Source organism: Lottia gigantea, assembly GCF_000327385.1.
Source record: "Lottia gigantea unplaced genomic scaffold LOTGIsca_92, whole genome shotgun sequence".
Taxonomy (NCBI): domain Eukaryota; kingdom Metazoa; phylum Mollusca; class Gastropoda; family Lottiidae; genus Lottia; species Lottia gigantea.
In genome coordinates, this window is record NW_008711014.1 from 237,372 (window position 1) to 249,225 (window position 11,854).

General features: G+C 31.9%; 3 protein-coding genes across 3 annotated transcripts; 1 reads left to right on the forward strand and 2 right to left on the reverse strand.

Annotated features, from left to right (window-relative positions):
• Window positions 1-84: 84 nt before the first annotated feature.
• On the forward strand, window positions 85-4,944 carry LOTGIDRAFT_236998 (hypothetical protein; the record flags this gene model as incomplete). The annotated part of the gene is made up of 10 exons (XM_009068639.1): window positions 85-153; window positions 519-640; window positions 853-1,037; window positions 1,081-1,084; window positions 1,928-1,988; window positions 2,380-2,548; window positions 2,773-2,873; window positions 3,194-3,328; window positions 3,798-3,873; window positions 4,316-4,944. The coding sequence occupies 10 exons, from the start codon at window positions 85-87 to the stop codon at window positions 4,399-4,401; spliced, it is 1,008 nt and encodes a 335-aa protein (XP_009066887.1). The 3' UTR covers window positions 4,402-4,944.
• Window positions 4,945-5,108: 164 nt separating this feature from the next.
• LOTGIDRAFT_236999 (hypothetical protein) lies at window positions 5,109-6,376 on the reverse strand (the record flags this gene model as incomplete). The annotated part of the gene is made up of 2 exons (XM_009068640.1): window positions 5,109-5,577; window positions 6,058-6,376. The coding sequence occupies 2 exons, from the start codon at window positions 6,374-6,376 to the stop codon at window positions 5,414-5,416; spliced, it is 483 nt and encodes a 160-aa protein (XP_009066888.1). The 3' UTR covers window positions 5,109-5,413.
• Window positions 6,377-9,731: 3,355 nt separating this feature from the next.
• Window positions 9,732-11,358, reverse strand: LOTGIDRAFT_134649 (hypothetical protein; the record flags this gene model as incomplete). Its single annotated transcript, XM_009068641.1, has 2 exons — window positions 9,732-9,843; window positions 11,198-11,358. Coding segments are annotated over 2 exons (273 nt in total), but the record flags the coding sequence as incomplete, so codon positions are not given.
• Between the last annotated feature and the right edge of the window lie 496 nt (window positions 11,359-11,854).

The following is an 11,854-nucleotide window of genomic DNA, read 5'->3' on the forward strand; positions in this document are numbered from 1 at the left end:
TAACAAATTGTGTTTTAGGCTTTGAATGATCAGATACGTGTAGTAACAGCGTTCTGGTTGAATGATTGTTTAATACAAAAAAAAATGTGTCCACCATCACAAGCTCTACATTTACCTGTTCCATTTGGTGAACAAAAACCTTGTCATAATCAGGTAAGTAATAAATTTATTTTATTGAAAATGATTTGAATTTAATTTCAATTGATGATGGAAATATATTGAGAAAATCAGAATAGGTTTTGTCTTGAGAGGCTTCATAATGAATGAAGTAGAATATAGTTCTCATGTAACATGAGATAAGTGTGGTTCTTTGCACCTTGCCAAGTTTCCTGTGGATTTCACCATAAAAAAACCTACTATCACATCAGAAATTTCATAGTTGTATTGTAGCTTAACTGTTGAAGTTATTGATATATTATAACAGTATTAAAACTTGTCTTGTATATGAATGGTGTTTTTATATATATAGCTTGTGTAAGCATAAACAAAAAAAACTTAGATATATGGTTTTATTGTAGATAATTTGTGTAACTAATTTTGATGGTGAAGAAAGAAAACGTGTAAAACAGTTAATAACTAGTCTAGGAGCTAAATATACTGGGTATTTAACTCATACCAACTCAGTCCTCATCTGTAAAAAGTAAGTGGATAACTTCTATTTATACTTTCTCTTCAACTTTCTATCAAACTCTTCCTCACCTACTTTCAATAGGGTACTGTATATATATGATAGGAAGAGAATGATAATGAATTTGATTCTCCAGTCTAGCCAGTCTCAGTAAAAGCCCGTCAGCCTGTGTTATTTCTGAAAAAGAACATGTATTTTTATTTTCTGTTATTTTAATTTTACAGACCTGATGGAGTGAAATATAAGAAAGCTAAAGAATGGAAGATACCTGTAGTAAATGTACAATGGTTAACAGATTTATTGTGTGGTTATCTTGATGCTTTACGTCTACCTTTAAACCAAAAATATAAAATACCCAACTTAGTTAATCCCTTTATCTTAAATACTGAATTAGTTAGTAGACTGTTAGGTAAGTTTGGCTATATATGATTTTGATTTATTATATACTGTAGTCAGGTATAGCCCTTTTCGTAAATTTTACCCGAGTTTAGCTGTTTGGCCAGTGCTTTTAGAAGATTGCGCTTTTTCCTCCTTCTGTGGACATTTTACTTGACATTGTGACAGAAATTAACTTACATTTTTTTTATTTTGGTCTTGTATTAATTTGTAAACTTATCAATATACCAGATATGACATGAGTAGCGATTCATTACTGACTTATTTTATACATGGTGGAATTGAAAGAAGGTGTCATTTATTGCTTACATAAGTTTAATTTCTACATTACAGTGGGTTGGAGACTTCCATTAAAAGTACCAAAAGAAGCTTGGGTGGTAAGATATCCATAATATATTCTAATAATGGACTCGATGGCAGTGTGTTTTATTTGTGGAAGGTTTATTAGTTTGAAATGTTATATTCAGTTGACAGAGTAACTTTAAGAAGGCATATCAAATGTATTTATACAAAATCACACTCTTCATTGTTTCAGAAATTTATATCCAAGCCAAAGCCATCCCCAGATCAAGAAAATATAAATGGTGTTAAACGACCACTAGAAGATTCCAATATAGAGGAAGTTTTGTCTAAGAAACCAAGGTTAGTTTTAATCAGGAATCTTTTGTTATCTTACTACCCCGTACTTGAGTTAAGCAATCTAATATCTAATTTAAAATGTCATCCATTGTCTATTTAAAAAAGAACCTGAAAAATTTGAGAAAATGATGTATGTAGTAAAGCATTTAGTCATTATGAAAATGTATGTAATAATATATATAATTATAGACTAGAGCCTCCAGTAACCTATTTAAATATTGATATATATTTATTTTTTTGTAGACTAGAGTCTGTAACATCCAGTAATACTTCAGCCGTTTTATTTACTGGTTTCTCTTCTGTTATAACCAAACAGTTACACAAGGTAATACTTATCATATTCAAACTGTTCCAGGAACTCACTTCCACACAGCCATTTCTACTGTTTGTTTTGTAAATATGAACATATGCATAGCTAGATACTTTGGTCAATGAGTACAGCATGAGGCAAAACTCGTAAATACAGGCAACCCCTCTTGTATGAAATTATTGTTTTGATTGGTTAAATTAAATATTCTCAAATGATACTTTTTTGGCATTTACTGATTAGGGAAATTGCAATTCACTACATAGATTGTAAAAACTGTTTTCCACTCCTTGAAATATTATTGATCTATTTCATGAATCTTCTATACTTTGCTCAAGGTTTTATTGGATATTGTACTGTGTATAGTATGTATTGTAGGTATATATTTATATTCTTTTTTCCATTACAGATTGCTGATCATCTAGGGCTATCAGTGGTACAGAATGCTAAAGATTGTAGTCATGTTATAATACCATCTTTATCTAGAACTATTAAACTATTTGAAGCTATTAGTGTATGTAAATATATACTGACTAGACAATGGTTAGATGATAGTTTAGACCAGGCCAAGTTATTAGGTAGGTTTTTACATTGATAAAGAAATAAAGAATTATAAAATTGCTGTGGTGACAGTTTCAAATTGAAAGAGGGTGGCCTCATGACAATGCAGTGTTTTGCCTCTGTTCATTAACAAACTGAAGCAGAAGAATACTATGTACAAATCCATTTTTTTTTGTCCACCACTGTTGCCTTATGGCAATAAAAACAAGTGAAATAAATAATTTATAATACTATGTTTCAGATGAAGAAAAGTATATGTTAAAAGATACGAAGAATGAAAAAGAATTTAGTTGTTGTATTATTGATTCTTTACATAGAGCACAAATTAAACCATTGTTTCAGGTAGTGTATTGTTCTTAATCTAACAATTTCCAGCACGCTTCCCCAAGGATATCTAAAATGCATGTTAACTTCTCAAGATGGTCTTGAATCAAGGGTGTTAAACATTATAGACATTCTCTTTATTTCTTGGTCTTGGCTCACTATTCAGATGTTGAATATTAGAAGTAATCTTGACTCTCCAAACATTGATTTTACATCTAAAATATTTGTGGGATGCAGAACATGGGGTCTTGTTATAAATAGGTCAAATCTCTCCATGTAAAATGGCTTCTTACTAGTGTGATTGTGACAAAAAAATAAGCAAACTTTTTTGTTTTCAGGGTATGACATTTTATATCACACCTAGTGTAGTTCCGTCCACTAAAGATCTCACTCGTATCATCTCGAATGCTGGAGGTACAGTAGTCAATCGTAGACCCTCAGCTAAAACTATTCTTACACAGCTTGATGATAAGGTAAACATATTTATTATTTTGTATGATATTATTTTATGGTATGAAGGCTATAGTATGTTGAGGAATATGATTCGAGAGTCACATATTAGCTAGGACTAATTGTCTAGAAGGCTGTCAAATAAAATAGAACTAATTGCCGACTAATTTGAACGAATTCACAGACTATTGAAAAAGTAAATGAACAGCCCTGCTATCAGCTACATGTATTTATTAGTAGTTCACTAATTCTGCCATATTGGTTCACTTATTGATACTCTAGTCTTTCGCCAATAGGCCTACCAATAAGTTGATAATCAGAACATCAACGAATTAGGCCATGACTGTATTTTATATCTGATAATGCAAAAATACAAACACATTTAATTTCCTTATCATATCATTATACAATCAGCTGTAATAAATTACTACTATTGTGCCACAAAACCCTCCTTAATTCTAGAATTCTAATTGACACACTATCTGTTTTCAGGGTAAACCTACGTTTATAGTTATAACATGTAATAATGACCTTCATCTCTGTCGAGATTTATTTGCTCAGAAAATCAGTAAGTTGCTATTTAACTACTCATATTCCTTTTATAATAAGAATAAAAATAGATTTTTACACCCTACCTCTCTGTTTCTTATTTAACTAAAACACCTTGCAGTGTGCTATATTAAATTAAGCCTTATATGGATCACACAAGAACTCTAAATCTCTCTAAATTTCTCGCAAAAGTAGGACATAAAACTCCATTCATTTCATTTCATTTCTAAATTCTCTCGATGAGGTACGGTACAGTAGAAAATAGATAACTATATCATGTCTGCATCATGGCCAGATTTTTTACTACATCAACGGACACTGCACTTGGTAATTCGCAGCTTTACTATTTACAATGAGAGATATTACATTTCCTCTTGATTCTTAGCTGTGTTCATGAAGCACATATTTTGAATGTTCCACTTGAATGATATGTACTAATATGTTGTCTGTTTATATTACAGATGTTTATAATGCAGAGTTTGTATTAACTGGTGTGTTAAGACAAGAAATAGACTATACAATGTTTACAATAACCATACCGACCTGATATTAGCTGTAAGCATAATAGGTAAACATAGAACAATAGGAATTAGAGATGAATCTGAGATATATTCCATACATGACAATCTATTCATCATGAATAGCCAATATCAACTTTGTCTAGGATGTAAGAATTATAGGGCTATAACATTAAATCAATCTGCTTTTGGTCAACAAGAGGTTCAAATTTGAAGAGATATTGAAATATTTTGGGCATATTGAATGAAAATAATCAAGTATTTAATTGAATGGTGTTTTACTGGGGTGTAAATTCATGGTGTTATTTAGATTACCAGTCGATTGATATTTTGTTGATGTTTATGTATTCAATTTGTTAGGGGATGGTGCAAAAATTGAAAACTAGTTTGACATGTTTTGAAAATAAATTAATAATGTTTCATATGTTTTTTTATAAAAGAAGGAATAAATGGTGCCCATGTGAATATATTTATGTGATTTATAAACTGTTGATGTATTTTGTAAATATTTTTGTATTTTTAACTAACACGTGTGTAATTCAAATTTTATATTAAAATAATAAAAAATAAAAACAAATATGGTATATTATGGATCTTTGTATTGAAGAGTGTTGATCCAAGTACTTGGTTGAAAATATCTTGAAGTTTGTAAAATAATTCAGATACCTGTAACAGCAGACAAGCACAATACCAGAATATTTCAATAGACAATTAGGGCCGAAAGTAGAACTTTACAAAGAATTATAGCCATTTTCTGTAATTTTAGAGACCAATATAGACTTTCTTTACATGCTAGATAAATATAACTGGTCTGTGAAAATGCGTGGACAATTAAAATATGTATGTGAATAGTATAGTTATATTTCCGTGAAAAACTTCAATATATATTTCCACTTAGATAAGCTTATAGACATATCTACAGATAAGTTCACCAAAAACACAAATTTCAGTCATGGCATTCCTAGTTGACTTCATATATTTGACATTGTTTTTCACTTTGACAAATATTATACTTATTATCACCTTTAGTAACACACTTGGCTAAGTACCTGATTCCTTCAATAAATACGGACTGTCTTCAAACTGTATATTTGGTTTATGAATCATGTCCTCTATCAATGTCCTAGGTATATCAAACTCTGGTATGGCTTGTTCAGGGAAACTGTCTTTTAATACTTGAATACATCTGTTGGTCAGTTTAAAAACTGAAATGCAAATATATTTTTTTTTTTTTTAAACAATATTTATTCAAGAATTACAAATATATCATATTAAGAAAATAGTGTATTTCAGGCAACAGTCTTTCAAGCTAGCAGGTTCTTAGTAAATTAGTTGTTTTCTAATATCTGATTGAGCATTGGGTTGAGAGTTGGAATGTCATCTGAATCTGTCTGGTATTGGCTTTCAATCCCTATCACTATAACCAAGCAATAGTATTTCAAGCTAGCAGGTTCTTGGTAAATTAGTTGTTTGATATCTGATTGAGAGCCAACAAATGTGTTTAGGTAGGCCTAATTATGGCAATGAACTGGCTAAATAACCAATCCCTAAAAGCAAAGCTAATACCTAAAAGCTACATAAAAATACAAAAAAAGATCATCCAAAATAGAACATGTACTTCCTGCCCTGGGCCTTGGCAACAGAATTGCTTTAGACCACAAAAAAAATGACTGATAATAGGCTACCTGGTATATGAATATTAATCATGGTTCTTTCACTTCTGCCATCCCAAGCTTGAGGAAAATAAACTTCTTTACCATTAAATAATAAAACATCATGGGTCACGGCATCTCTAGCTATCCACGGATGAGTTACATATGTGTTTATATGATGATTTCGGTCCGTTGAGAAGTTCTCCATATACTTCACTTTTTGCCCTTTGTAATCTAGCCAATAAACGTCAACTTTTCTCGACGATATATTGCGAAACGTGATAAAAGCTGGGATATCATTGTTTTGTGAACGTAATGGGGGACTTTGTTCACAATTCTGGGCACCTGTCATTGTCTTAATTTCTCTCAGAGCTTTAGAAAACCAGAAATTATTTATTGTCAATATTTTTGACAGCTTTCTATTATTGTTAGACCTAAATATGGTTGTCGTAAACTCTACTTGAGTTACGTCCCTTGGTGAATTCAGACTACAATTAATTCTCAGCTCTGCTCTATATACGGCTCTGCTTTAACACAGTGCAGCATAATATACCGCTCTGATATACGACACTGCTTTGACAGTGTTATTTACATGTATGTTAAACTCTTAGGTCATATATGCAGCTGAAAGAGTTAAAACAAAAATAACAGACGAATGTAATTTTTAAACTTAAGTGGCAGGGAATAATATTCAGGCATTTATACTTTTTGATCATCTTTTGCCTGTAGATCAGCTGCCTCCAATTAGCTCTTGTCCAGCTGGATTTTCGTCTGCTAGGCGATTAGGTGCTATGGGTTCAAATTCTCCTCAATGTAAGAAAAATTCTGATGCCTGTGCTAGTGTGCTCGAGAGTCGGCCTGGTGTCAGCTCTCACCCTCAAATAACTAGTAAATTATCATTTAATAAGATTATTCATTTATTTAGTATTTATACCAATAATAAACATTACCCTGTTAACAAATAATAAAAGAGATACATAGAATTAATAGATTACATTTCTTATATTGCCATTTACACAGTAAGCAAACCATAATATCATATAGGAGGTAGTGGAATAAAATTGCAATCCAAGGGAGCTGAAGGACAGAATTAAAATGAAAAGGAATGATATATCTCTTTTCATCAACCATTGATCATTTGTTCATTTAAAGATGTTAGTGAAATTACAATAATCAACTAGATTTCAGCTCAACCTATGAAGCTTATTTTTTGTGAAAAAATGACTAATAACTCTAGAAATGAGGTAAAAAAAAGTATGGTCTAAGCTTGAATACATTTTTCACATTCCATTACTTGCGCCGTGCTTCCATGACAACGGTTTCGTGCTTACCCGAGGAGGCTGTCACATGGTTGCCATTGGGATACTTGCCGGCCCAGGGGGGTGGGTTACTTCGGCCTGGCCAAGTAAGCGCTAGTGATGACGTCATCGCTAAAACGAACGCACTTGAGCTTCTACGAGTAAGCGCGGTGCAAGTAATCGAACAGGCAATTATGAATCTTGAAAATGAAAAGTGTTATTGTTTTTCTGAGAAACCCATTGTCTAGCCATAAATACCCATCCTGGAATTGACTTCATATTTCAATTTCAAAATGTAAGTTAATTGACACAGCTGGTTAAACGAATACATGAAGTAAGATGAATAAATGAATTTAAAAAGATTTAGAAGAAGGAAAAATTGCACAACAAACAAAACCTTAACAAGATAAAACAAAACATATCACCACAGTTAATCAAGCCAAAATACCGAGACCATCAGTCAGTAAGACAGGTCAGTCACAAGATATTTTGGCTTGATAAGTCAATGTTAATCAATAATCATAGGCACTTTCAAAGTAGGATTAGCAATATCATATTCTATTACTAGTATAATGCGTGCAGATATCAGTATTTCCGGTATATTGGCAGCCTGTTAACAATCATAATAATAATAAAATCTTTAATTACAAGGGTGAAAATTAGGCCAAAGGCCTCTTTGTTAAACAGGGGTCCACTGCATCTGAAAAAAATAGTATTCCTGACCAGCAAACTGATATTTACACTTTTGTCATCATAATCTGGTCATGATGGAGTACAAATTTACATATTCCAGTACATGTATAAATAAACCAGAGAAGTCTTCAAACATTCAGAAGGGAAGATGAGTAGTTAAAGCTTAGTAACAAACTTACGAATTATAATTTATTACTCCTTAAAGGTGCGGGCACACGAGTCGTCATGGTCAGAGATTTTTGTCGCCGATAAGACCCATGAGTAAAATCTCGCGTGTGACTGTGCTTCAATGACAAGATTATCTCCGACAGGATTTATATTTAACAAGCTTATAATTGTCTCTTATAGTTTATATCATCTGCAAGACAGATCGTCATCATCCAATCAGATTCTTTTTCCTGTCAATTGCATGCTCCACACTAATTATCAAATAGTGGAAAATGACTGACTGGAGATTTTTGTCTCCTTGTGTGCCCGTGCCAGTCGGTGAAACTCTTAACAAGAATCTCTGAACAAGATCGTTCGTGTGCCCCCACCTTTAGACAAACAATGCAACAATTTTTACAAGACACATTATTTATAATAATAATAAACTCTTTATTGTACATGGTCCAATTGTATAAGGCATAGAGCATAATCCACCATTCTCACAATGTCAAGCCATCACAAAGTTGGTACTTATACCTTGACTGCAATAGTCACCTTTCTTGTATCACAGAAGTTAATAAATAAAGCGATTTGATTGGATTGTACACTAGCAAATACAGCTAATCAGAGGCGATGATAAATGTCTGCGAACACTAAGCCATAATCGACTCTGATTTGCTATATTCGCTGACATACACTCCAATCAAATTGCTGCATTCAGTGATAGTTGCTACTGCAGTCATGGTTTAAGTACAAAGTTCTTAATAGATTGACATTTTGAAGATGATGTTTCTCGTATTCTGTACCAGAAGTGAAAATTCGGATTTACCGTTGGATATATAACTTATTGATTGGAATGATGATTGACATTAGTAATGGTATATGAAAGAATAATTAAAAAAAAATATCAATCATCATTTGCCTTCAATTAAAACCAGTATCACAGATTATCAAAATAGCATAAAATATTATATACATGTATTAGAAAAAAACCATATTACATATGGACATACAAGGCTGGATATACACTGAGAGAGGAAACAAAAACACCCCTAATTTTACAAATGAGCTCTTCTTAAAAGTGAACAGTTACAAAGTGATTGAAAGTATGCATGTGTGGAAGAATTCAATAGAAAGTTGAGGGGTGTCAATTAGATCACCGGTTCCATATATTCAGCCTTAAAGGTATACTACCTCTTGGGATGATCAAAAAATTGAAATTTTCAAACTTGGCCATAATGAGTCTTTGTTCATCAGTGGACTTACCCGGTATCAAAATTATACACAGAAGCCCTCCATAATCCAATAAATCCATAAAGCTAAGTAAGAATCCATAAACTAATTAATTTTGAAACATGCTAAGAAGCGTTTTTCAATAATTAATTAGTTTAATGGATATATCGTGTTATTTTCCTGTTTATTCTTTAGTCATGGCACCTGGTAAATCCAACTGATGAAAATATATTTTCATTGACCAAGTTTGAGGCTTTAATTATTATGTCCATTCTAAGAGATAATACTCCTTTAATAGATATACAATGCTTTTAAAAAATGCTTAGATCCTCAAAATCAATCAAGTCTTCTGTAGATTCCTACCAGTCTCTGACAGTTTCTACATTTATGTTTCACATCTTTTAAACTGTCTACACAGAATGGAATCAAACAACACCCAAACCATAGCCTGAAGAGAAAGATAAAATAAGACCATCACCAAAATAAAATAATAGGATAGGATGGAATTAAATAACTGAAAAAAAGTATTGTAGTTCATATAAACAAGTTATAGTCAACTTTGGACCTGACCAAATTGGTCAAGTTCAAAATGGCCACAAAATTACTATTTGATTTTAAAATTGAGGTCAAAATATCCCAGTAAGAATGTGTTTATAACTTTATAAAATCAATAGTCGCTAAAATGGTGATAAATCAAATCATATAAGCTACCTGCCAAGTCCACCCAATGATCTAACATATTCAAATAATAATATGGAAATGAAAAGATTTGAGATGAAAATAAAACAAATGTGATACCAAGGCAATATATATATAAACTAATGTTAACAATTGGGAGACAAATAAAATAGTTTCTGAAAATCATTTGGAAAAATACAGGAAATTCCTCATGCAAAAGATATTCCAAATAGAAAATATCATCAAAATTATAATATATCTATCAATCATACAAGGTTGACTTATTAACCATCATTATTTTGTCTAAATATTTAATCGAATCTTCGGAAAAATCCCAGAGTTTCTCCACAGAGGCGACATCTATGTCTGACATCTTGTAAATCATCAATACAGAATGGTATTGGACAACATAACCAACAACTATAGAGCAAAATATAGCAACTCATTACTAATGGTATATGAAAAGAATTTTGATGACAACTCAATTCAATCAGAAAGATTTGTTCTGTTTTAAATCTATTAACTTTCAGATTTTTTTTAAAAACAAAATCCATCCCAAGCTTAAATTTCATATTTAAGAAAGCTAAACCTAATTTTCTTGTCATGTGCCTTTGCAGCGATATGTCTTGGCAAAATTCTATATCCATGGAATATATCGGAGTTTAGACCCATTTTCAAAAAAATAATGCTAAACAAGGCTAAGATTGCATCAGCTAAGTTGTAATGTACTTTTTGCAACTATTCTTTACATGTCTTTGCATAATCAACTACTGCAACCAACTTACACTAGTAAATTCAAGAATATTACAAACTACAACTTTCATGACTTGCTGACAAAAAGATAGTGGACCACAGCCATATACGCCCACCACGGCATGCGGATGGTAAATAGTCAAGATTTTGGGGCAAGGGCAATAACTCTGCTTCTAACGGTCGAAAATAGCTCAAATTAGAACTTGATCTTCGTTTTATGAATATGTATACACATACCGAATTTCATTTGATTCCATCAAAAAATTACAAGCAAATGTTGACGGATGTCCAGACAGGGGTGCCGAAAATATACGTCCACATAGAGAGATGTGGACGTATAAAAACTATTCAAGAATGAAAATGATTCTTACCCAAATAAACATAATAAACCAGAACTTAACCAAGTTAAGGCCCCTGATTCATATTGTGTCAATGTAGTAATATGAGCATTACAGTAAGGACAGTAGACTGTTTGTGGGTCTGGTCCCCATCTATTCTGAGGTAATGTTACTATCACTGGGGCACCTGTTACCACGGCTTGATAACCTACAATATCAAATTATAAAATCATTTTCACAAGCATATCTTGAGAAAAGACTTGAAATTTGAGTCCACTTAAATCCATGCAGCAACTAATATTGCAGATGACATTCTTATCTGCTACTGAATGTCTAACAGATAGGGTATTGAAGTTCATGCATTAGACAATCATAACTGTATAGTTTTGTAATTCATTTCATTACCTAAACAATCAATATGGCTTATATTGTAGAAAATTAATTTTCAGGTTCAGTTTTACAAGTTTTACCACCCGAGTAAGGACCAAAAAGGAAAAGAAGTTTAAAAACTAAAAATTAACTAGGCCTAATTATAAACTAAGATCACTTTTACAGTTCCATAAAATAAACAGAATCAGTGTCTGTTTTCTAGTCTCTTTCAACCCTGACTTATCAACTGGTTTAACTATTATATTCTAGGCTATGAAAGAATTAATTTTTTCACTGATTATTTATAAGCAATGTTTTACC